General features: G+C 42.3%; 1 protein-coding gene across 2 annotated transcripts in view; it reads right to left on the bottom strand.

Moving 5' to 3' along the window:
* The window catches only part of GAD2 (glutamate decarboxylase 2), a 41,587-nt gene that overhangs the window by 3,090 nt on the left and 15,259 nt on the right, over nt 1–23,238 (bottom strand). For both annotated transcript variants that reach the window (XM_055806058.1, XM_055806059.1), the window contains 8 exons: nt 16,177–16,256; nt 12,438–12,492; nt 10,866–10,982; nt 9,711–9,775; nt 5,726–5,804; nt 3,875–4,024; nt 2,001–2,108; nt 148–237 (listed from right to left, as the gene is read on the bottom strand). In XM_055806058.1, coding sequence (XP_055662033.1) covers nt 148–237; nt 2,001–2,108; nt 3,875–4,024; nt 5,726–5,804; nt 9,711–9,775; nt 10,866–10,982; nt 12,438–12,492; nt 16,177–16,256 — 744 coding nt within the window. The remainder of the gene's footprint in view (nt 1–147; nt 238–2,000; nt 2,109–3,874; nt 4,025–5,725; nt 5,805–9,710; nt 9,776–10,865; nt 10,983–12,437; nt 12,493–16,176; nt 16,257–23,238) is intronic.

The raw sequence follows: 23,238 nt of genomic DNA, 5'->3' as shown, positions 1-23,238 counted from the left end.
AACCTCTAGTACAATGACCACAGAAGTGCCATTTGCCAGAATATCATGAGGTGACCTTGCCCTGTGCCCTTGGAGGGCATTTCGTGGATGCCCTGCCTGCAAGGGTTTCACTGTTCACTGCATGATGTCCTGGAGGGTGCTGCTTACTTTCATAAGGCGGCTCATTCTTTCTTCATTGTCTTCCATACTGCGCAAGCTGGGAGGTATATACCAGAAGCAAACATTTGTGTGCTGAGGCTAAACACAGAAAAATAATGGTTTACACTGTAACAAAAGCTCATAATATCTCAACTGCAATTACGTTCATGCCTTCCCTCCCTCTCATACATCACGTTGTGACAGCAGTCAATGGTTTTCATTATTGTGGTCCACTGAGAGTCATCATCATTATTAATGCAGAAAAAATAATTTTAGGCGATTTATTCCCAGGGTGGATGTGATGTGGAAACACATCATCCAGCTAAGCAAATATATTTATGGCCCACTGAGAGGCATCTAGATTTTGTAGGTGCCATCCCCTCCAGAGGCTGAAGGGATCATGTGGCTACAAGTCTACTACAGATCATTCAGAGGTGAGGACAGTGTCATTTACTTTTATCACCTGACAGAGGAATACAGAATCTGGTTCTGTAAACAGAAGTCACAGGTGGTGCATGAGACAGTGTAAGATTTTCTTACATTTAATGAAATTATTTCTTCTCAGTTCGATTCACCTAGCTGTTGTACTAATATGCATGCACCACAGCATCTTAGCTAGTTTAACTTACATGGGAGCACCAAGTAGAAAGGCATAAAGTAAGAACTAGTTGACATTTTGTGTACTTTTGCAGTTTCCCAACAGTTGCCTGCCTTGCTATGTTCCTCTTAGCATTTACGTGCTAAATGTATGGGTTACAGCAACTCCGACTGCTGCCAGTTCCTTTACTCATCATCAGATCCAGCAGACCAAATTCAGTGATGATGTGTGAGGTAGGGGAAATAGATCACATCGTGGCCTGTGAGTATGAGCCTGTGATCTCTGTTTGAAGAAACGTAGTGATGTTTCACCTTAGGCACGCACGAAGTGATCACTACCGGAGAGCAACATTCTGAGACAAAACCTCCCAGGGCAAGTACAGAGAGCAAAAGCCATCACAAGGAGGAGGAACAAAGCTAAAATTACATCTTTTTTTTTTTTCTTCTTCTTTTTTTCAGGCAAAATACCAGTTAACTTTGTAACAGAGGTCTCTACCAGGCCTGTCCCCAGCCACCCCAGCTGGAGAGGGCTGCCCACAGAGAGATGCCCAGACACTGGACAGTCCAGCGCAGTTCAGAGGTACAGCCACACAACCCAGGCTGCACTGCCTTGCCCTGGGCACTGTGCTCCAGCTCAGCACGTGGCACCCAGGGGTCCCATCTCAGCTGGACTCCCTCCCCCCCAACAGAACCAACATGCCTAGAGATATTCACAACACACACAGTGGTGTCGCCTCTGCCCCGTGAGCCAGCTGGGATCCTGAGCAACACTAGCCCCTGCCCCGCTGTGCTGCACCCCAATGCAGCAGGGACTGCAGTGCAGATGGTCTCTCCAAGTCTCTCCAGGTCTCCTGTGACTGCCCACCTGAGAACACTGATAAAAGCACTTTGCACAGCCACCCCTTCAGAACTGTGTGGGGCACTGTAACACCCACTCATAACAGATCCTGCTATTAGGAAACTGCAACTTGTTATTAAGAGCTGGTTCTAATTGTGTGTGCACAATGTTAGCCCAAGATGCCAGTGTTTAGTTTCAGAAACTGAGCAAACTGTACACTCATGCACTCATAAAACAACTGCCTCATCTCCCTTGTGCCTGGATCCCATAAGGAAAAAAAAAGAGTTATTGGCAAAACAACAGGTTTTGTTACAAGGGACATGGCTTTCTGTCATGTGCTGTTTGGTTTGACCTGTTGGTAGCATCCCAACAGGTGACTAAAGCAAGTGCTATTGTCCAACTTGGAAAAAGAAGTTGCAATACATACCTTTCCATCAAACACCATTTCATACCCTTCTCTGTTCTTTATTTTATTGTATAGGTATTCTGCAAGTTCCAAGCACTTATCAATTTGTGCTTCAAATCCTGTGGTTCCCTGTACAAAGAGAGGGAGACAAGAAGTTATGTGACTATCTGTTCTGTGAACTGAAAGGGTGACAGGACCATGTGGCACTTGCCAAAGCATCAGCACAAGTCACTTTTCAGAAGCCTCTGTGGGATTCTACAAGATGAAGGCCACTTTGCTAAGCAGAGCTCATTTGTCTCCAGCTCTTGCCAGTGACTACGCTACAGACATCTCTACAAAATAAGCACTGGGAACTCGCCTGGCTCTCGGCAAAATACTGCAAACCTCCAAGGAAGGGTGCCCTCGGTACATTTTGCAAAGAGGCTGAGCACAGTTTTGGACAGCCTGGACGGGGACAGAAAGAGGTCTCTAGAAGGTCTTGACCTCAAGACATGAGGAGTCTCCTGCTATTTTCAGAATAGGGGATTTTAATCTTCTAGGGGTGATGTGCTGGAGGCTTTGCCAAGAATAATGTTTCTTTTTTAGTTAACACAGAATGGACTGATACGCTTTTAGAGTCCAGCCTGTGAAAATGAACATTTTGTTTAGATGCTGTCCTGCCTCTGCAGTGTTTTTCTCTCTTCTTTTCTAACAGACACCATATAAGCTCAGAAGCTGTGTTTTTAAGAGCTGCAGCAAATCCTGCTTTTTCTTCTCTGGCAGAAGTCGTAATCTTCTCTCTGTGACATCATAATTGCTCCTGCAATCACCAGCTGTGATGCCACAAACAAAGGATCCAGCTTCACGAAGGAGGAAGAGGAATAAACAGCTGGAACAGATAAACTGTTTAAGAAACACACATCCTATTTTGTAATGCTAATATTACAAGCAGGGTGTGAGAAGAGAAAAAGCAGTACCACGCATATTGAAAAAATGGGGTTTAGAAGAAGAACTGACTCTGAGTGCACGTCCCTGCTAAATCTGTTCTGGCAATGCAGAACTGACTTAAAAGCCCATGTCATTATCCCTCTGTGTATAGAGATTTCAGAACAGGCTAGAGCTAGCACAGCCCAAGGAGAAAGGCTTGGGGTGAAAGAGAAACGTGTGGCTGAAACTGCCTGCCACACTGGAGACCCCAGTTAGCACAACAGCTCCTGCAACCACAGAAACCTGCATCCTCCTTCGCAGACTCCCACACCTCCAGCTACATGATGCCTGCCTCAGAATTGTTTTCAGAGTTCTAATGAAGCACATGAGGATCCTCAAGGCTTTCTGGAAGTTGAAAGAGTGATGTCATCTCCTCTGAACAAACCTGAGGCAGCTTGACATAATTAATTGGATAAATACATGGAAGAACTTATTTAGCAACATTCTACAAATACAGATGAATTAATCATTAAAGCTGGTGTTTTCAGATTTCCCAGAGAACAGATTTTGATGAGTTTTCCTCTGCTCCTTCAAAAGATGACTTTATATCTACTGCGTGCAATGAAACTAAGTATTCCAGTCTTGATTTGTCACGTTTAATTTCTGAATGTCATTAAAACTTCTTATTTCCAGAAATCTTCATAACAACATTCCAAGGTATATGATTTATGCTGTTAGACTCCTACAGTTACAGAAAGCAAATGCTATGCAAAGCCATGGAGTTCAAGTTTCAAAATCATGTGTGCTGCTTTGAAGCTATATTGTTAAAAGTATAAAAAACCCAGAAAATAATAATGTTCTTTCTTTCATGTTATATATGGGAAATGCAGGTCAGATTTTTTCTAGAATGATGATTACAGAAAAAAACCCACAACTGTATCTGGTGTGCATTATTTTAATGCTAACAAATATATTACAGGCACTCCTACCTTTGCTCTCCACATCAGCCATAGCTTGAAGACATCAACATGCCGCCCACATTGCAAAGCCTTGTCTCCTGTGTCGTAAGACAGGTCATAGTGTTTGTCTTGTTGAAAGAGGTAGGAAGCATGCATTTGATTGCAACTCTGCATCAATCCCTTACAGAAACAAAGACAAAAAAGTGATGTTGGCACAGATGTGACTGACTACTGTTTTGAGGGTTGCTTTACGTGAGAAATTATGAACACCCAAATTCATGGAATATGTGTCCAAGTGCAAAAAGATCAACAAAAAAGGACAAAACCAGACCTAGCTGCCCAGTGGACCAAGTTTTTCATATCCCATTCAGTGCCTAGGACACCTTGGTATCTGATCCAGCAATGTGTAATCCACTCTCAGAGCCAAGGCATTTTTTAAAAAAACAGCTGGACATTGTGCTTCCTAGCATCATTATGGGTAAGTTCATTTTTGGATCTCTCTTTTTCTTCTTTGTTCTGGTTCCTTTGCTCCCTTTCCTTGGAAGGCATCTTTTCTGGTTGAGTCAGACCAAGCCAATTTGGTAACTATCTAAATAATATCAAACCACTTTTCTAATCGCTTTGGTTTCTAAAATCCTCATTTTCTTTGTTTTCTTTCTTTGTAGACACCATTCTTTTCTGCAAACCCTCAGCTGCAGATTGGATGCTTAAGTGGTAGGGGTATAGAAAGCTTTGAACAGACAGAAGAGCATATGGCCTTTAAACAGCCAGCTAGAGCTATTTCTGGGCTGCAAGACACTGTTCTGAGAGGCAGCTTTGTGGGAGAGCCAGAAGCCAACAAGGTGAAGAAACCTGGCTCACGAAAGCATGAGGTTTCCTTTTTAGCTTTTTAAGCGAAATGCAGAGAGTCATGCTCTGGCTCTAGTTAAGTCCTCAACCAAGTTTAGGACTGTTGCCTAAAACTGCAATTTCCAGTCCAAGAAGAATCAAAACATGGCTGCTTATCATCAAATCTAATCTCGATGTGTAAACTCAAAACCGAGATAGTAAAATGAGACAGAAAAAAAACTTTACTTTCTCCTAATCTGAGCCATCTGTTCTCACTAGAGGTCAAGGATGGTACTGACTTCAGCCAGGCAGGATTTGTCTCAGGGAACTGACCCAGAGGGCAAATAAAAGCCAGATTCTCTCCTCCTAAGTGCAATCACTTTGTATACAATCTGTTGTACAGCTGTTAGCAAAACAGCAACCAGGTTTTTGATAGCTGCTCTAGTAAGTGGTGGTTGTATAGCAGCTGTCCCAGTAACTGATGGTTATATGAAAATTATAGGCTTGAAGGGTAATTCAAATTCTTGTACTAAATGAAATGTCTACTTTTTATTCCAAGCAAACTTAGTGTTCCATTTTTACTCCCATGTGCCCCAAAGTGGATATATGGATCAAAGCTGTGTAGAAATACCTGTCATAAAAGTCTAGAAAGCGTAATGATGCCTAGATTCTGGATCAAACATTCTACTGCATGTGTACTACACCATTCATCACAAGACAATTAGAGTTTTTCCTAGTTACGTTTTATGCTACACAGCAACTAGTTGGGTTACACAGCTATGCACCCACAAATTAACTACGGACATTTTGAACAGAAAGCCACAAAACGCTGTACTGCCATTGACTTATCTATCATTTCTGCTAGACAACTGCTTCAATTTCTTTTGCAGTCACGGCTTAAGCATGTAACTAGAGGTATATTTCTCAGTTTCTTTTATCGTCTTCCATCACATCAGCAAATATTAGCTATGACACAGTAAGGAAGAAAATATCCAGGATTTTCAGAAGCAAAATGTCAGAAAAGATCAGAGAAGCAAGTGTACTGGGACATACCTCTTCTCTTACTAGCAGGGCTGAACACTGCAGCGGGACGCCCATCATCTTGTGAGGGTTCCACGTTACTGAATTGGCCCTGGAACAGCAAACCACATGAAACTCAGACATTGTACTACGGTGGTGAAACCATGGAGACACTTAGAAATAATCAGAATAATAATGAACATGTAGCAATGCACAACTTTCTCTTTTCTGAGCAAGCAAAACTAAAATAATAATGGCTGATACTAGGAAAGGAATGCCTTCATAAGGGACCTAATCCACTCTCATTGGTTTTTGGATTACAATCCTGGCAATTAACTACAGGATAACTGCTTTATCTACTCAACTTAATCAATAATAAACTTTCTGGGGAGTCACCTATACTTTATAAGCATAGGGCAAACTTCCTAAAAACACCCGCTTGACTTTCTGAAGTCACACAGCTGATGAAAGACACACATAGAAAGCTGGCAGACCAGCAGAATCCCTCCTATTGATTCCACTTTCAGCAAGATTTTAGTAAGCAGCTCACATAGGCATTTGTAAAAATTCCTTTAAATACTTCTGGGTGCCTTGAAGTCTCTGCGTAACTTGGAAAACCTGGCCCAAAGTAATTTTTCTCATTGCTCTACTGATGGTAAATTTTCATGGCTCCTTAATTGTAGCTTGGCTATGGTAATTCACACAACGGGAGGACTGGGTCCAAAATTACCACAGTAATAAACACAGAACTGATCCACCCTTTCAGAAGAGTCTAATCCTGCCTCCCTTCAGGACACATTCATTGCGAAAACAGCTGTCACTCTAGATCTTGTGAACAAACAGGGTGCTGTCACAGCACAGCCTAGAGAAGGAGCATTTAGGACTGTGGCAAGGGCTGAATGGAAGATTGTCCAGTTGTTTATTTTTTTAATGTTGTGTTATGCTTGACTGGCTATTTTTTAATTACTATTATTAAGTATGATGATTAGCTGATAGATGTATACATTTGCCTTCTATTTGGCAGGCTGTCAAGGATGCATTGTGCACAGGATTTCATGTAGTGCAATGATTTGAGTTCTGGTGGTATAAATTGGGATAAATCAGTCAACTGTGGCATGTAAAAATTTAAGGGACTCGGGACACACTTGCAGGTAACATTGATGTGAACATAGGTAAGCGTGTTAGAATCTGGCAGTATTTTCCTTTGCAGGAACTGGAAATAGCACTATAGGTTTATGCATATCCTCATAATTTCCTGCCAAAATTGCTTCCACTCCTTCAAAGCAAGCAAATCCAAAACTCACATGGACATCGAGCAGCACTTCTGTGCTTTCTTCTTTGCTATTTAAATGGGCCTGCGCAAGTGCCTGATGCAAAATCTGTAGGGAACAGTCTTCCACAGGCAACATCTGGCCACTTGGCTTGGCTTTTTGAGTATTTGGCAGCTTTTAAACAGCTCAGAGTCAGTCATCTGATTACAACACTAAAGCTAATGATTCTGAACATGCATTCAGGTCTATGAATTTCCTTTGACATGATACCTCTTAATTTTTATCTGTGCCTGTGCAGAACCAGAGAGAAATTCTTTAAAAGACTCCTAGTAGTAGTAGTAGTGGTATGTGTTTTCTCAAGCGAAAGGATTATTTTAGTGACAAAAGCCAGATGTTAATTATCTGCCTGAAACATTTAATTTACCCTAAGGTTACTTATTCCCCCAATTACATCCCAACTGCACAGAGAAAAAAAATAATTATGTAAAATAAAAATTTACCATTTTTCATTTGTTATCAGTTATTCTGGGCTTCAGTCATCAGTATGTGCTTGAAGAAGCTGCTGACTGAGACAAACAGTAAAGTAAAAAAGCTACACGGATCCACAGATGTTTTTTTAAAGCATCTCATGTTTGCCCAAATAACTGAGCACCAAGCACCTATATCATTTTCTGGATGTGGGTCACAAAGAAAAAAACAAAGGAAAATTTTCCCTTTGGAGGTTTCAAATGGATGACAGGAGAGGTTCAAGACTGGCAGAATTTGGTCCTCAGCCATCATTAAAAACAGACTGAGGTGCATTCACAGCCCAGCTGCAGCCCTGGGAAGGATGCCCAGACCCTGTATGGCAGAGCTCATTCAGTTGCAAACACGCTTTTCTCACGTAGCCATCACCCCTTGCCCCAGCCTCTGGGTGAGGGGCACCAGAGAGCCTGGAACTCCTGACGGTGGCCAGACCTATCTGTTCCAGACACCAGGGGACATGCTTCCTTCTGATGCCTTGGAGCAGCTTGAAATGTGCCACGTGGGGACTGGAGGGCACGGTAAGGATGGCCCTGCAACTCCTCCTACCTTTGACAGGCTATTTTTGCTGGACTGCCTGTCACCAGAAGGATGCAAGTACTTAGAGCACTGAGTGATTGCACCATTTAATGCTCCCTCCTTGTACCTTTCCTCCCTATCAAATATGAGTATCAGCTCCAGTTCTCTTCTATCCAGACCTGTAATGACTGGGTTGTACTCGAATATCTACCATGAAACAGGAACATCCATAAAAGTTAGGTCTGGTAAGTCTGCTCTAAAGGCACTCACATTTAAGATCTGGACAAACTGAAACGAGCCACTCTGCCCATGAAGCAGAGGAACAGCACTGGAAATGACAAATTTCATTCATTCACTGCCAAACGTATGGAGATGGTTCTTATCAAAGCACTAGATAAAATCCAGTGGAGTTCTGGATCTAAAGTGTGTTCTTTGGAAAATTCTCCAATATAGATTCAACCCGAATGTCTCATTCCGGCAGAACCTGGAGAGCAGTGTGAGAGGCAAACTCCATTTTTCATACTCTGTCCTCATAGGCAATTGGGTAGATTTTTCTAACTTGCTGGATATTTGGATGTATGTCCTTTTCACGCACACTATGTAAGTGTGGAGTGCTGGAGGCAGTCTTAATTTAACTAAATCAAATTCACAGAACTGTTGGCTGCTTTCCAAATTTTGGATGAGATATGTATGAGAAAGAAACTGAATCATCAACGTATTCTCCTAATCTTCAGGAACAGGATGAGGAAGTTGTTTGTAATTTTAATTGGCAAGGAACAGCAATTTGATTTAGAGATAAAAAAGGTGGAAAGGAGTAATGATTTACTCTCAAACAGCATGAGCTTCAGAAAATACACAAATGTGAGAGTGACGCAGTATACCGTATCTAGCGAGTGGCCTAAATAAGGTGCCTGGGAAGAATACAAAACAGGGCAAACATATACAAAATTTCCTCTAAATACTCCCTTGAGCTCCCACTCGTTTGTGGTTCACAGAGTCCCAAACAGTTTTTGTATTTCCTTGACTGCAGGTAAATCTTAAAATCCTATGGCAAGGAGTTACACAACTTAACTAAAAGTTTCTGAATAAGCAGCTGGTTTTAAGTTTAAGCTCAGTCCTTCCAGACTCTGAACAGGATTGGCATCCCTTACGTTCTTCTGTATGTATCTGTAATATCGATGAGCTTCTGACTACAACGGTGTATACATGCAGGCACAGATTTACTAAGAAGATGTCATTAGCACAGCCTGGAGGGGGGTATTCTCTCCAGAAGTGATGGAGCAGTGGTCAGTGACTGCCAGGACACCTGTACAAACTGCAGGTGCATCCACCTTTTATACTTAAGACTTCAGCACACAAAACCTCCAAGATTCATTTCTTAGAGAAATGCAATTGCTAATTCATGCTGGACGCTAAATCAGAGAATGCTGCAGAAAACACTCTGGATCTGCGAATGTACGCTGGAATGGAAAAACAAACAAGAAATGCCTGCTGTTTGTACTACAAAAAAAAGTGCCACACTACTGTAGCACTGAACAAAGGCACTTAGCAATGCTACTTCAACAAGGAAAGTTTGCATAATTTCTTCTTGCTGTATCTTGGAGACAACATTGATTTTTATTTTATTTACTGACATCGCTACGGTGATCACAAGTGTGTTAAAATACATTTAATAAATGTGTTCAATTAACATTAATAAATCATACCTTTCAACGCCATTTAACTTCCATTTGTGTTTTCTTGACATCAGGAGCCCGCCACCCCACGCTCCCTAGAAAGGCAACACACATTATCTTAATGAGAACTCTGCTTTTCTCTGTGATGACATCTGTGCGTTCACATCAGTTTGGGGCCCCTTCATTTTTTCTTGCTGATGTGGCACGTTCCAAAATGACCAGGCAGATGGGGCCTGAGGCATTAGCTGTGCTAACAATTTTCTTCCAGTAGCTTGGAGGCAGCAGTTTACAGCCCACAGCCTGAGCGCCCACCCTTATGGTCTGCTAATCCCCCCCTCGCCACCCCCTGTGACACTGACACACGGGGCTACCCCCTGCTGGAATTAATGACTTGCAGAGCTGCTCCTGGGTAAGCTGCCTTTTCTTTTTTAGGGACTAAGTGATGATAAACCAGACTGGGATCTCAGCTGCTCTGGTAGAGTTTTCATCACATTTCAGACGACTACTGCTTGCCCCCTACTTGTTTGCTTTCGCTGACAGAGATGTGGGACAAGCAGGCATTTCATGTGACTGAGAAGTAGTTTAAGGTAAATACTAATTCTTCCTTTGAATTGGACTGATTTTGGCTGATGCAGTAATCCAAAAGCAAGATACCCAGCTCTACGGAAATTCAATTACCAAGCCTTTTTGGAGAAAGGATTTGCAAAAATGACACAAAAGCCATTCTAGGGCTGAAAGATGATCCTTCAGAAAGATTTATTGGCAAAAGCCCAGATAAGGCTAAGTAGCCAATCTGATAAATTTCTCTATCGTTCGCATTAACCTGTTCAGCAATTTGCGGTACTTTACTCCAGACAAACGTAGCCTTTTCTGTACGTATTTATTTTGCAGCTGCTGCAGAAGCTAGGCCAGTGCTCAGTATGGTTCTTATGTATTTCTTGTACTAACGGCATTAAGAGAGAACGCTGAAGGCCAAAAGCACTCAAACCAGGTCACCTTCAGCGTCCCAGCTGCCAAAGTACCACAGTGTCACAGCTCCTGAAGCGTCCCCCTGACCCGAGCTTTCAGAGGAGTGGGAAGTCAGCGCTTGGATGTTAAAATTAATTACAGGAGCCAAATACAATGGGTTTTATGTAAGATGATGCTGTTCAAAGTGAACAGCCCCCCACATAAGATGATACTTACATCTACGTGCATCCAGATTTTGTATTTCTTGCAGATGTCTGCAATGGCTATGAGAGGATCAAACGCCCCGTACACTGTTGTCCCAGCTGTGGCACTCACCAGAAAAGGAACAAATCCCTGCAGAAAGCCCAGAGGTATTTGGCAAGGTCAGATGGCTGCAGCCCCTCAGTCTGCAGCAGCCCCAACTTCTCTTGTGCTGTCTCCACAGTGAGCCTAGAAGTGTCTCCTAGAGGACACCCCTGCTACATTACACTGGTTTTCTCCCAGTTTAGATGCTGGTGATATTACAAGTTCTACCTTAAGGTGGCAGCAAACTTCCAAACCAGCATCCTCCATTTATGTATGACACAGGCAAGGACTCAAAACAATTCTGCTCCACGCCGCCTGCCTGAAACAAAAAGGTCTGCTCTTCGTGACGCCACGTAAACCAAACCTCACCCAGGCACCACAGGGCAAAAAGCATCTCTGATGGACTGCGCCCTGCGCTGCATTGTCGTCATGCCAGCAGGTGCCTGAACGTGTGGTGGCCCAGTCCCGTCAGCAGGAGCATCTTGTCTAGGAGTGTCTCCTGGGGGTAGCGCACAGGGGAGGTGTGGGGCTCACCTCCAGCCCCATCCCTTGTGCAGGGCAGGGAGACAGCTCTTCTGAAGCAAGACAGCCACCTCCACGGAGGCCAGGGGCCATCTCTTGGATTCCCTCCGCTAAACGCCGCACCTCATAGAGGAGCACTCACTGTCCATCACACAGCTTTTGGCCCTATGAGGTCTTGGGTCTGCTGCAATTCATACCAGTGTCTCATTTTAAATTCACTTGTAGTTCTGTTGATTTCATAACGACTACTCAGTGCAACAAAGGTAAAAACTAGCTATTTTTTTGCAGAACTGGGGTTTAAGCTATCAAAAAGGTCCAAACTTCCTTCAGCAATGGTCAGTGGGTTTGAGTGGCACTCAGTACTGTCATTTTGCCTTATTTTTCATCTACTGTATTGTTTTCCTTATAAAAAGGGAGCTTTTAATGAAGATTTGTGTTATTAATGAGCTTTGAATGCTGTGTGTCTAATGACTATTTATATAAACATTGAAGGCACTGGGCTGAATCCACTGCACATTTTAATCTGATGTTTTAATTCTAGGTTCTGTTAATGAACACATACAAAAGCAGTGAATTTTTTAGAGTTTTGTGGATTTTAGTTTATCTTCCATTGATTTGGCGAGTCTATGAGGAGCACTTTCAATGCATTAAAACACAGCAATTCCCCAAATGATTACTCTGGCTTTTTTAATATTCAGCTGAGAAACTGTATCATAGGTGGATAATGTAAAAAAGGAGGATGTTATGTAGGGCAACATATTAAAAAAAAAAGCCAAACAGCTCATGGATATTATAAAGTAGCTCTAAAGCTGTTTTTCTCAGCAACCCTTGCCTCACCAATTGCCAGGCTACATTTCTGAGAAAGAAAGAAAAAGTTAATGGGCAAGTCTGTGTTGTTTTACCAAGGAAAGCAAAACAACTAGCTGTATCATTCTTGGGTTTTTTTTTCCTTTTTGGAAGCAGAAAAGCTAATAAACTTACTTTTTGTTTGGCTTCAAGAATTCTTCTTTCAAGGTCTGATGGGATCATTTTCCCTCTGGAGCAAGAGAGAGTTATATCAATAATTTGGTCTTGAAATCAGCTCTTGCTGCTATTTCTTCACTTTATAGGAAAATCAAAGAAGGAACAAAGTGACTTTTTTGCCCAAGGGTTATGCAGCATGGAAGAGCACAGAAAGACTCTGTCCATTAGTCTGAGTTTTCACCCTAATTATTTTGCCAACCAGTCTGCATCAATATGGTGATGGTAACAGAGAAGCTACCTCATGGCCACCCCCATTAAAGACTGATGCTACTCCATGGAGCCTCCTGGTCCTGTTTGATGTTACAGCCCCAGAAATATGCTCCAGGCTCCCAGGGAGAAGCTCAGCCCAGAGTCTCAAGAAGCTCACTGGGTGCCAAATCTCACCGTCCCCTTTCAGCAGGCACAGAAAATGCCAGCTGAGCTGCACAGCGCCGAGCAATGTGACTCAGCTCTGGTGTTAAGCAGTCACCTCTGTGCTTCCATCCCAGGGACACTCATTTGAGGGCAATTATTTCATGGATTGGTGCATTACACGTTCGCATTTGCTTGAAGCAGGATATTGGAAGAAGCTACCAGTCTAGACTCATTAAATCCACTGCGAGACCCCTTGTGTCGACTGTACACTGTATTTGCAACACCTTTAGTATGAACAATTTACCTGAGACTGAGATTTAGTGGTATAAGGCTTAAAGGCTAATTTATGAAATCCTGTAAATGAATTATGCACAAGACAAAACCAGTGCTGACACTGAGTAATGAGGTTAAGGTTTTCTTTGTTTAGCCACAAGCAAGCCTACCTAAGAAGAGACAGGACACGTAACAGCAATGCAAACACAACAGCTCCCCACATTACAGGAAAAAAAGGCTTCACTGGCTTTGAATGTTGTCCATTTAGATGATTATTTTTTAAGACTTTTTCAGAATTTTCTTTCACTAAGCACTGATTTCCTACTGCTGTAAAAAAAGAACAACCTTCACTAAAGCTCAAAACAGTAGCTTCAGGGAAATTAAGAAACATTAGTTTTAGTTCTGATTTTGCATTTTAAAAAAACTGAAGTGTTTTCATGACATTTGGATGGATGTAAATTAAAAAAAAACATTACAAATATATCATAATAAGATACTGCTACGTTTTTTAAAGTTGTCATCCTTACAGAGCTCACAATAAGACAATAATTATTTCAGTAGAAATGGGTTTGTACTGCTGAGTTTTCTGCAAAATCTGTCCTGCATTTTACTTATTCTAAACACTAAAACACTAAAAGAGTAACTGAAAATAAAAATCTCTACAAGTCTAAAAATTAGTCCTGGTTCTTGCGAATTTCAAGAATGGTCTGAAGAGTATTCAGCTCACTGTGAGTTCCCCCCATTTACATGTACATGTTAAGAGAAAAGCAGTAGTTGTCTTATCTTCAAAAACTGTTCCTGGGATCATCAGAGAAATAAAGAAAAAACCAACAATGTGCCAAACAAGGAATGAGTTCCTCCTCCAAACATAGTTTTGATGCTGATCTTTAATAGTTCCTAATTTATTGACCTTGTGCATAAAACACACACAGAGCTGGGCAGATCCCTATGTTGCCCACATTTTTTTACCAAGACAAGTGATCATCCAGCCCGTGGCCACACTGAGTACGTGCAGGAATTCATGGCCAGGAGAGGCAATGTCCAAGCAATGTCAACCTTTATCAAGGAGCATGCAGCAGGGTGGCTTTGAGCGTGGTCTAAACACGTGCTGGAGCACAACACCCCCCTGCTCCAAATCTAGTAAACTAGCCAAGAGCCCTGCTTACTTGCACAGCATTTTTATGTGTTATCACCTGAGCTCATATGCAACACTTAAGATGCACCGCAAAATGAACAGGCTTGTGCTTAGACAAACCTCACCCAGGTAATGGGGCAGGGGGTTGCAAGACATGGGCTAGGCAGCATCAGAGGCAGGAGGGCTGCTGGGTGAGGCAGAAGAGACTCAGCAGCTAAAGGGCACTGAGGATAGAGTGAGTGCTGGTGTCAACGTCTTCTCCTATCACCCACATCTGCACACAGGCTTCACTGCTGCCACACCAGCCTTAAGTGCTTTGACCCCAAACCTGCAACTAATACACTACTGCTACCAGTATGTCTGCATGGAAGTAAAACAGACATCGGAGATGTATGTTGTCCAGTCTGGAGCATGAGCAAGAAGAACATGACTTTCTGCATGTTCTCCATGCTTAAAATTGACCACACATTTACACAGACAGCAAAACCAGGCACACTTGGTGGGTGTGGGTCAGGATGGGCAAGAGCCACCAGGAAGTATGCTTGGTCACGCTGAAAACATCAGAAAGATCTCATGGTGTTCCTTCATCCCTCCACAGGTCCCCATCTTCACAGAGGTTCATCTCCACCGCACCAGCCCACATCCTGTGCAAACAACCTGCTTTGTCCTGGTGGCATCTGCTGGGATTTGGGGAGAGACACAGTAATCCTGCTGATTACTTCAGGGTGGGCAGGGTAAGCATTGTGGTCTTCACAGAAAATCATCATGCTGAATTTGCACAAGAAGAAAAGGAAGACACGACTTCATTGATCCATGCCTGTCTTTAGTGAAGAGAAACAATCGGAGGTTTATTTTATTGTGTGTTGGTTGTGTTGATGTCGCCATTAATTCCTCTTCAGAGTGTGCTCAGTCTTTTGTTAATAAAGAGATAATAAGCCCATAAGTCAATATGCAGACGCTGTGATTAGCACTGTAAATTGCTTAGCTGGTGCTCTTCTTTTAATGTGGGAGCAGAGTATTTTGATGGCAGTAAAACCTTCCATTTATGCCAGAGCCATAAATAATTCAATACCTTGTAATAGTGATAGTTGGGACTCATAGTAAGAGCATTTTCTGTTGAAAAGGTTCTCAGCAGAATCAGTAAGGATTGTTCTATTAATTTTTATCCCATAGAAAGTTTTTTTTTCCCTAAAATTGAAAGTCTTCATCAGAACACGTTGGTTTTGTTAATATACCTCTCTTTCTCTAAATGGGTTTTCACAGAATATCAAAACCTTTTAGTTGGGTGAGTTAAGCAAGAAGTTACCTACCCCTGGCCCATGGGACCTGCAGGTCAGGTGCCTGCTGTGGCACTCCCTTCTGCAGGCCATCCTTCTCCCTGGCCTTGCTGCCCACAACGCTGCCAAAACCCTTCTCTCCACATTCCACTGCAATCCCCATGAAGGGCACTGCGGGAAATGTGGGAAACAGCTGAGAAAGATGGTGGGGGCATGAAGTGACAGAATTACATCAGCAAACGCTCCTCGACATTTCACTCCTACAAAAGGCCCACTTCAGCTCATTTTAATGGATCAAAATGTGAGAGTCCCTAAATGCTCTATTTGGACCAAAACAAGCTTCTTCCTGGTTTCTTAGAAGAATGTGTAAAGAATGGTTGTTAGTTTGATGTTTTGTTTCACTTTGGCATCAAAGCAGCATAAGAAATCCCTGCGGAAGGGAATTTCCAGGATTTCTGATGAGCCCCAAAAACTGACTCGTGAAGAAGCTACTGACAGAGCCAGTTCCTCAGGCAGGGTAAATCAGCATAAGGTGGCTGAAGACGACAGCGCTACAATGAATTATACCAACTGCTGACCGCATCCTATATGCTCCCTCTGAGTTGAGCACCTCTTGTACATACCGATGAACAGAGCTGTATTTGGCACCTTTACTTACCTCTCATCGCATCTAATCAAAATCACACTATCTGTACCAATACCCAAGGCTGCAGCTCCTTTCTTCACAGAAAAGTGACTCTGAAAAAATAATTTATTATTATTTATCATTTTTATTATTATTTCTTATCTAATTTAACACAACATACTACACTCTTGCAATCCCTTCAGCAAGCAGTCGCACACAGGCAGTAATTCTTTTCACAGCCTTTTTGGAAACTGATCACTGTAATTTGAGGTGCTATCGTATCAGGTCACTACAGTCAATTAGAGAAACAACAATCACTCTAGTCTGGATTCACTCCTGGAATATTAAATACACAACTGTGGCTGATGATGGACTCAAATTCTGTCCTTGATGCATACCTGCAGCTTCTATTGCTTGTATGGATTCAGCTATGAACTTGATTTACTGAAACAAAAATTTCCACCCAAGAGATTTCATTTTGTTTTGGCGTCCAGAGCGATGTGCTTCTGCTATGTAACTTGTGGACAAATAATATACGGAGAGAAGTTAAGATAGGAAGCCTAATTGTGATCTCATGCCAGCGAAAGCTAGTAATAACTCCCATTATCAAGTAGAGCTACTGCAGTTTAAAATCAGAACTGGGCTATTAGTAAGGCTATTAGTTAATCTGTATGTACAGAATAAAATGTGGAAGTTCTACACTAGAGTACAAGTCAGCCTAATTTTCTCTAGCTCATAGGACTTAACTCCTGAGCCAGTGTTGGTTTATAATTCCAATTTAAATCCTAGTGATTACAGTAATGAAATCGTTTTATATCAAATTATACCACCAAGAATCTGATTTTGTATTAACTCAAACCCAGCTGTAACAATATTGTCCTAAGTAATTTTAACCACAGATTATTAAACTTAAAAAAAAAAAAAAAGGAAATTCTTTATATATACTACAGTACCATTAGCTTAGGATAACACTACAAAGAAGATCAAGGAGATAACAATCTAACAGGGCTTTTTAAGTGTCTGTAACATTAAAGGAAGACACAGAGTCTGCAGAAGACCACAAAGCAGAGAAGTAATCACTACTGCTCTGTCAAGGGAGTATTTGGCTTCAGCGGTAATGCTAGCGGCACAGAGCTGTAGGGAAAGAGATGGACACGATGGTTACACACATCTACTTCACTTAAAGGCTGTGAAGTCGGTGGAATTTCACTGCATACTAAAGGACTCCATACATAACGAACATTTCGGGAAATGCCAACCAATTCCAAACGAAATTTATGGAAGAGAGAGGAAGGAAAGTAGAAATGCAACACGTACATTCAACTTAACAAGTGAAAAAGCCCCTGTGTTTTAAAAACTGCTCTGGAGGTAGTTTTCTTTGAGTCCTGACAGCTATGTTTGAGGTTGTGGAAGAGTTTTCACTCCAAGCTCCTTTTTCAATACGCCTGTCTCTCACCATTTTGGCTGAAATGCTTCAAGTTTTCATGATGCCCACTGACTCTTTCAATGTTTAGACATTTTGAAGAAGTTCAGGTTGCTTGAGCCATGATTCACTGATGATACGTGAAAAATTTGAAAACACTTCTTTAGGTAAAGTTTTTCATACTACATTAATTATTTTTAATGCAGAGGGTGGGTATAGCTTTCCCCCATGGAGCATGGCTGCACTATGCCATCAGTGTGTATTGAGCAGCCATTGATCACGTCGCCTAGGCCTAAAATCAGCTTTTAAGGCCCTGGTACAGCAAACCACCCTAGCCCCTGAACTAAGCAAATTCTGAAATGTAAACATAAGCACGTTGGACTGACTTCTGCACAAGCTGATGATCAAATGAAACACATACCCACGCGCTTAGATGAGCAACGAGGGATTTCTGCCTGTGCTTCAGTGTTGTGCTGAATTAGAGCGGGTTCACTGCCGCTAGCCTCATCATGCTTCAGTCATCAAGTTGGTCCCTCTGTGTTCGGGGGGGAAACGGGCACCTCTGGGGAAGGATTCATCCAGCATGAGGGCTACTGGTTTGGAGTGGGCCCTGAACAACGTCAGGTGAGGAGATTTCTACCCGTTCCCTATGGACCAAGCCCTGTGGTATCTGCTGTCTGTGAGAGTGGAAAGCACAGCACCTGCAGGCACCAGTGCTCTGGAAAATGGCAGATGTTTGACTTTAACACACTGTTATTATCTGCTCTATTAAAACCACAGGTTAGTGGTATGCTTGGATTAGATATGGAGTTTCCCTGTTGTTTTTCTAGTTGGAGTCACAGGGTGCTAGGAAGTATTTATATATTGAACGTCACAGGCCTGCTCAGCCATCACACCAGTATTTTTCATGGCATGTTCCTTTATTTCATGAAAGTGCCTTTTTGAACAAACACATTTCCATGAGCTTCATCAGTTCCACTGCAGTCCGTGGACTTTTCCCAAGTACAAATGCACTGTAGACTGTGACCAATCCACAAACCTCTACACGTGGAAGACACTGGAGTCTCTTACCAGCCTCGCAGGTCTCCCTGTCTCGCTGAGCCCCATGGTGCAGCACTGCAACTTTATGAGAGCAGCGAGGAAGAACGGCCATGAGGAGGCTTATAAAAAATTCCCAAGTTTAGGAAGGTATCTTTGAGCTCTGCAAAAAATGGAACAGAGCTAGAATACTGCCAACATTACGACAGTTCACTGATATGCCATGTGAAGCTACAACCGAATTTATGTATGTTAAAAAAATTTCATCTATTTTTTTATTCAAGTATTACACAAACTGATGTGCACATACTGGATAGTGTAATATATAAATACAAGCAGAGATGTAGGAGTGAAAAGTCAGACATATTTCACTGGGTTTTGAGTCAATGACATTACATTGATAAATGTTGCTCCTCATTCCATACTAGTTAAAATAGATTTACTATTGCCATTTGTTGTTCTAATAAAAAATAGAAGTATTCAAAGTGCCTTAAAAAAGAAAATACAGATTTGAATGGTTTACTATGAGGAAGAAAATTATGCCCATGTGCTCAGAGGCATCCACTGGAATATGGCCAAGCTCAGCTGCCTCATTGAGAAGTCTCTGCTAAAACAGCACTGGGGAAAAAAAATGAATGTAGTGTTGATAGCTTCGTTGCCTGAAGACTTTTTACAGACTGAGGGGAATTCAGCGGTCAGGAACCAAAACAAGTTTAGGGACAAATTAGGAAGAAATACAGAAGTCTGTGCACAGAAGGGCAAATGCATTTACAATTTCTAACCAAACTTTCAGTATGAAATTGCTCAATCTGTGTATACAGTCACAGATATATGACTGCTGTTACATTTTTCTGTCTCAGGGTAGCATCAAAGGAATTACCCTAACTGCCTGAGAGGCTCTAAAAGAGCCATGATGAAAATGAAAATGCAAAAAATATAGTTTTAAGAACAAAGAAAGCTTTCCTAATGATGATGGATATTAAACATTGTTTTAATATTCCCGGTATGGTGCTGAAAATTTGATTGCCTGTGTAATATAAAGGTAAACATAGGAAAACGTAAAGGTCAAAGAGAAGGAAAGGTTTGCAGAAATAAGCCTGGTTAGAGAGAACTACTGACACGTTCAGCTGGGTTAATGGGGAAGAAGGACATTAATTGTGACCTCTTTGGGAGTACAGGGGCTACAGTCTGTTCAGCCATGCAAGGAAGTGAGCTTGAACACCATCTTTCACGACACAGCCATGCAGGAATTACACAGATCTTAAGTCTTATGGTGGGAGAACCAGGGTCAAAAAGGGAGGACAAAGGCAGACTGCCTGATGCCAGCACTGAAAGAAAAAAAACAGGCCGGGAAAAGCTGTCAGGTTCAGAGTTTCACCAGTGTCCTGCGCTTGCCAGAGGCAGAACACCCAAGTGGCAGTGGGCTGTCACTGAGGCTTTCTCTCTCCCTCCCTTCAAGCACTACAAAAGGGTGCATGGAAGGCTACAAATACATCCCCAGTAGAGAGGAACCACAATTCCTCTCTAAAAAGAAACGTGGTTAAAATTGAGTGGTGAAGGAGAAGGTATAGAGTATTAGCCAGTATTAGTAATAAAAGCATATTACCGGTCAGAAAAAAAATTGATCATTTTGAGCCAGGGGAATTTTCCTTGTCCAAAATTTCAAATGCTGTTAGGCATAGGTTTGTCTGCTTGATTGCCATTTTTTCATAGTTAGCTTTGCAACGTAAAAACAGTGTAAATTTATTACAGGTGTAATGATGAATAGGCCTTTTGGAAAAAGAAATAATTAGAATAATTAAAAATGTTATGATGCTGAAAAGTATGACACTGTTATCTTAAAAGAACAGTGCTTCAATATATACAGATGCTTCTATTTTTATAGCTTGCTAAATTACGTGCTCATAATCTGGCATGGTTGAAGCTGTCAGGAAGAACCATCTTAACGCCATGAGCCCCAAAGGCCACGGCTGAATTTTCAGATTGCAGTTTCTCCTTGCTCATGTAAATCCAGAGTGGCACAAGCTCTGCAGAAGGAGCTCATCAGGAGTGAGTGCCCAAATGCTGTGCAAGTCGAGCCATGCAGCAGCTGAATCCTCTCCGAGGTTTGGTCACTGGCAGCCTGGTACCCAGCAGACCTGGACCCCCAGCCTCACTCCATCAGCCACACGCCAGGAAAGGAGGCGAACACGCATTCCTCTCCACCTCTCCTGGGCTTTAAACAATGTGGGATCCCTGGACGGGTAGGCTGGGCTACTCTTCTCTTAACTTTAATAATCTAAAAATGTGTGGCTGGTGTAGACTGGCTGTTTGGGCCCCCTCGGTAGTGGGGAAGAAAAGGTACTTCTAGAAGGCACCTCATCCCCGAGGCTGTGGCATCCGTTTTAGACTAGGATGAGCTGTCTGCTGCAGAAGTTGCTCTCTTTTTTAATGGCTGTAAAGAAGTGTATAGACTAACTCAGATGAAATGTTTACATTTTAGGTGATTAAGGTTAAGTGACATGAATCCTATCTTTAACATCTAATTTTAAGGTATAGCTTTTCCTTCAATTATCTACATAAAGAGTATACTGAGTCCCATCACATTTTTAAACACAGTGTAATGATGTATATGTTTGCTATTGTTTCCTTTAGCTCCTGCTATTTAGTTTTTAAACTTGTGTTTCTGTACAACATACTAATATTTCCATTTTTATTTAACTTCACACTGCTCTTCTAATCCAGGAAGACTCACTTGTTTTTCTCCAGTGTGGATAGTTTTACAGAATTATCTGTTGATAAGAAATGTCGCACTGAGTTCAGGAGGATCCTGTGACAGTGTAAAAGCCACAAGATACTGACCAGATGAAGGGTTAGACCCAAATGACAAATGCCTCCTTTGGGCCTAGAGGACTATTTTTCTGGAAAAATGGTTTTACTTTGATTCGAATGGTGTTACTTGAATTAAGTTGCTCCTCAAATATGACCAAATTTTCACTGTTTCCCCCTGGCTTCAAATACCACCAAAATACACTTTTCTAGTTATTATGTATTAAGTAATTCAAAGAAAGAATGCATGAATATTTAAGTTTGATTTTTAGTTTCCTTAGGTGAAATCAAAACTATTCCCTACATACTCTGTACGCTCAGAAGTGTAACTTTCGGGTTTGTAATTCATGCTACCCAACAGAAGATGTGATCTCCAGGCTCCTCAAATCTTTTCCTGGAAGTCCCACCTCATAGGTCACCCCTTGGACTGCTTCTTGCAGGTGGAAGTGCTGCCAACTGTCTCCTAAGTTGCCTGGCCAGAAGACAATGCTACATGCCATGGAAGTGGTGGGACTAGAGATCTGCTTTTCATTCTACACAGAAACCAAACCCAAATCTTCCGCAGGCTGTGTGAAATGGTGGTCTATCGAGCTGTCTGCTTTGGGACAGAAGTCACTTTTTAATTTCGTTCTGCCTCAGCACCAAGAACCTCCATATTAGGTTTCAGAAACTGTTCCCACATACAAAAATTTTGCCAAAGCCACTCTTCTCCCACAGCTATCGATGTAGATTGCTGTACTCCCTGCAAGTAATGGGGCGTGTCCACAAGGAGAAATCAACATGCAAGAAGCTGAAGCAGTGATTTATTGCTAATTACCTCCTCCGATCTAGTTGCCATGTGGATGCTGCGTGTGTCATTGCTGTGAGGGTGCTCCCCTACAACCACAGACAGGCCACCTCTCAGAGGCACTCCTAGGGCTCCCCCAGAGGGTGAGGTCCCCCCAAGAACATGCGGCTGTCTACAGTGCTGACACTTTACGCCTGAGCAGCCAAGAGACCTTCCCTTCACAGTTATGGGTGCCAGGGCTGCTCCCAGTGAAGCCTTGGGCAGGCACTAGTTCACCCCAACAGCAGTGCAGGCAGGAGGATGCCAGAGGCAGAGAGCCTCCCTGTGTTCCTTGGGTCTCTAACGGGTTGAAGAGGTCCCTTATTGTCAGCTCAGACTCATCACCTGCCAGTTCTTCCTCTGCACTTTCTTCTCCAAAACTACGAACACAGCTGAATTGCTATGTCCTTTCTGAGCACCTGACAAGGCATTCCTTGTCGTCATGTCAGGGGGGTTCTAGAGGGGTGGGAAACGAGGAAAGCTGATGTGGGCTGCATGAGTACAGTCTTGCTGGGTTGGAGAAGAGAGGAGATAGAAATTTTTTTCCTGTCTTTCCAGTTATGCCCAGTTGTTTTTTTTTTTTCATTCTCTGAACTGTGGATTGAGTCTATACAGCCCCAAATTAAACATCAAGTCCATGGAAAAGCTTGAAGTCTCTTAAGCTACTTTTGTTCTACCAATAAAAAGGCCAAAGGCTGTTCTGTAACCTGCACCCAACTATTCTCTGCAGCTAAACTTTTCCTCTCTGCACCTCTTTCCTCCTCAGGGTAAGATGACTTTGTCTTTTGTCTACTAGGGGCGATCCCTGCTCCATACTATTCCCAGCTACCGTTGGATGCTGTTTGTAAGACAGTGCTAGCTGGCCAGGTCAAAATCACAATAGGGAACAGGTTAAAATTCAACAGGACTTGCCTTATAGACAAATGGATCAACTAAAATATTCTGAGAAGGCAGCTCTCCTTTCATCCACTTTCTTCACCCTGAAAACGGGCTGTGCTCA

Source organism: Falco peregrinus, chromosome 5 (assembly GCF_023634155.1).
Source record: "Falco peregrinus isolate bFalPer1 chromosome 5, bFalPer1.pri, whole genome shotgun sequence".
NCBI lineage: Eukaryota > Metazoa > Chordata > Aves > Falconiformes > Falconidae > Falco > Falco peregrinus.
This window is presented reverse-complemented; position numbering and strand designations above follow the sequence as displayed.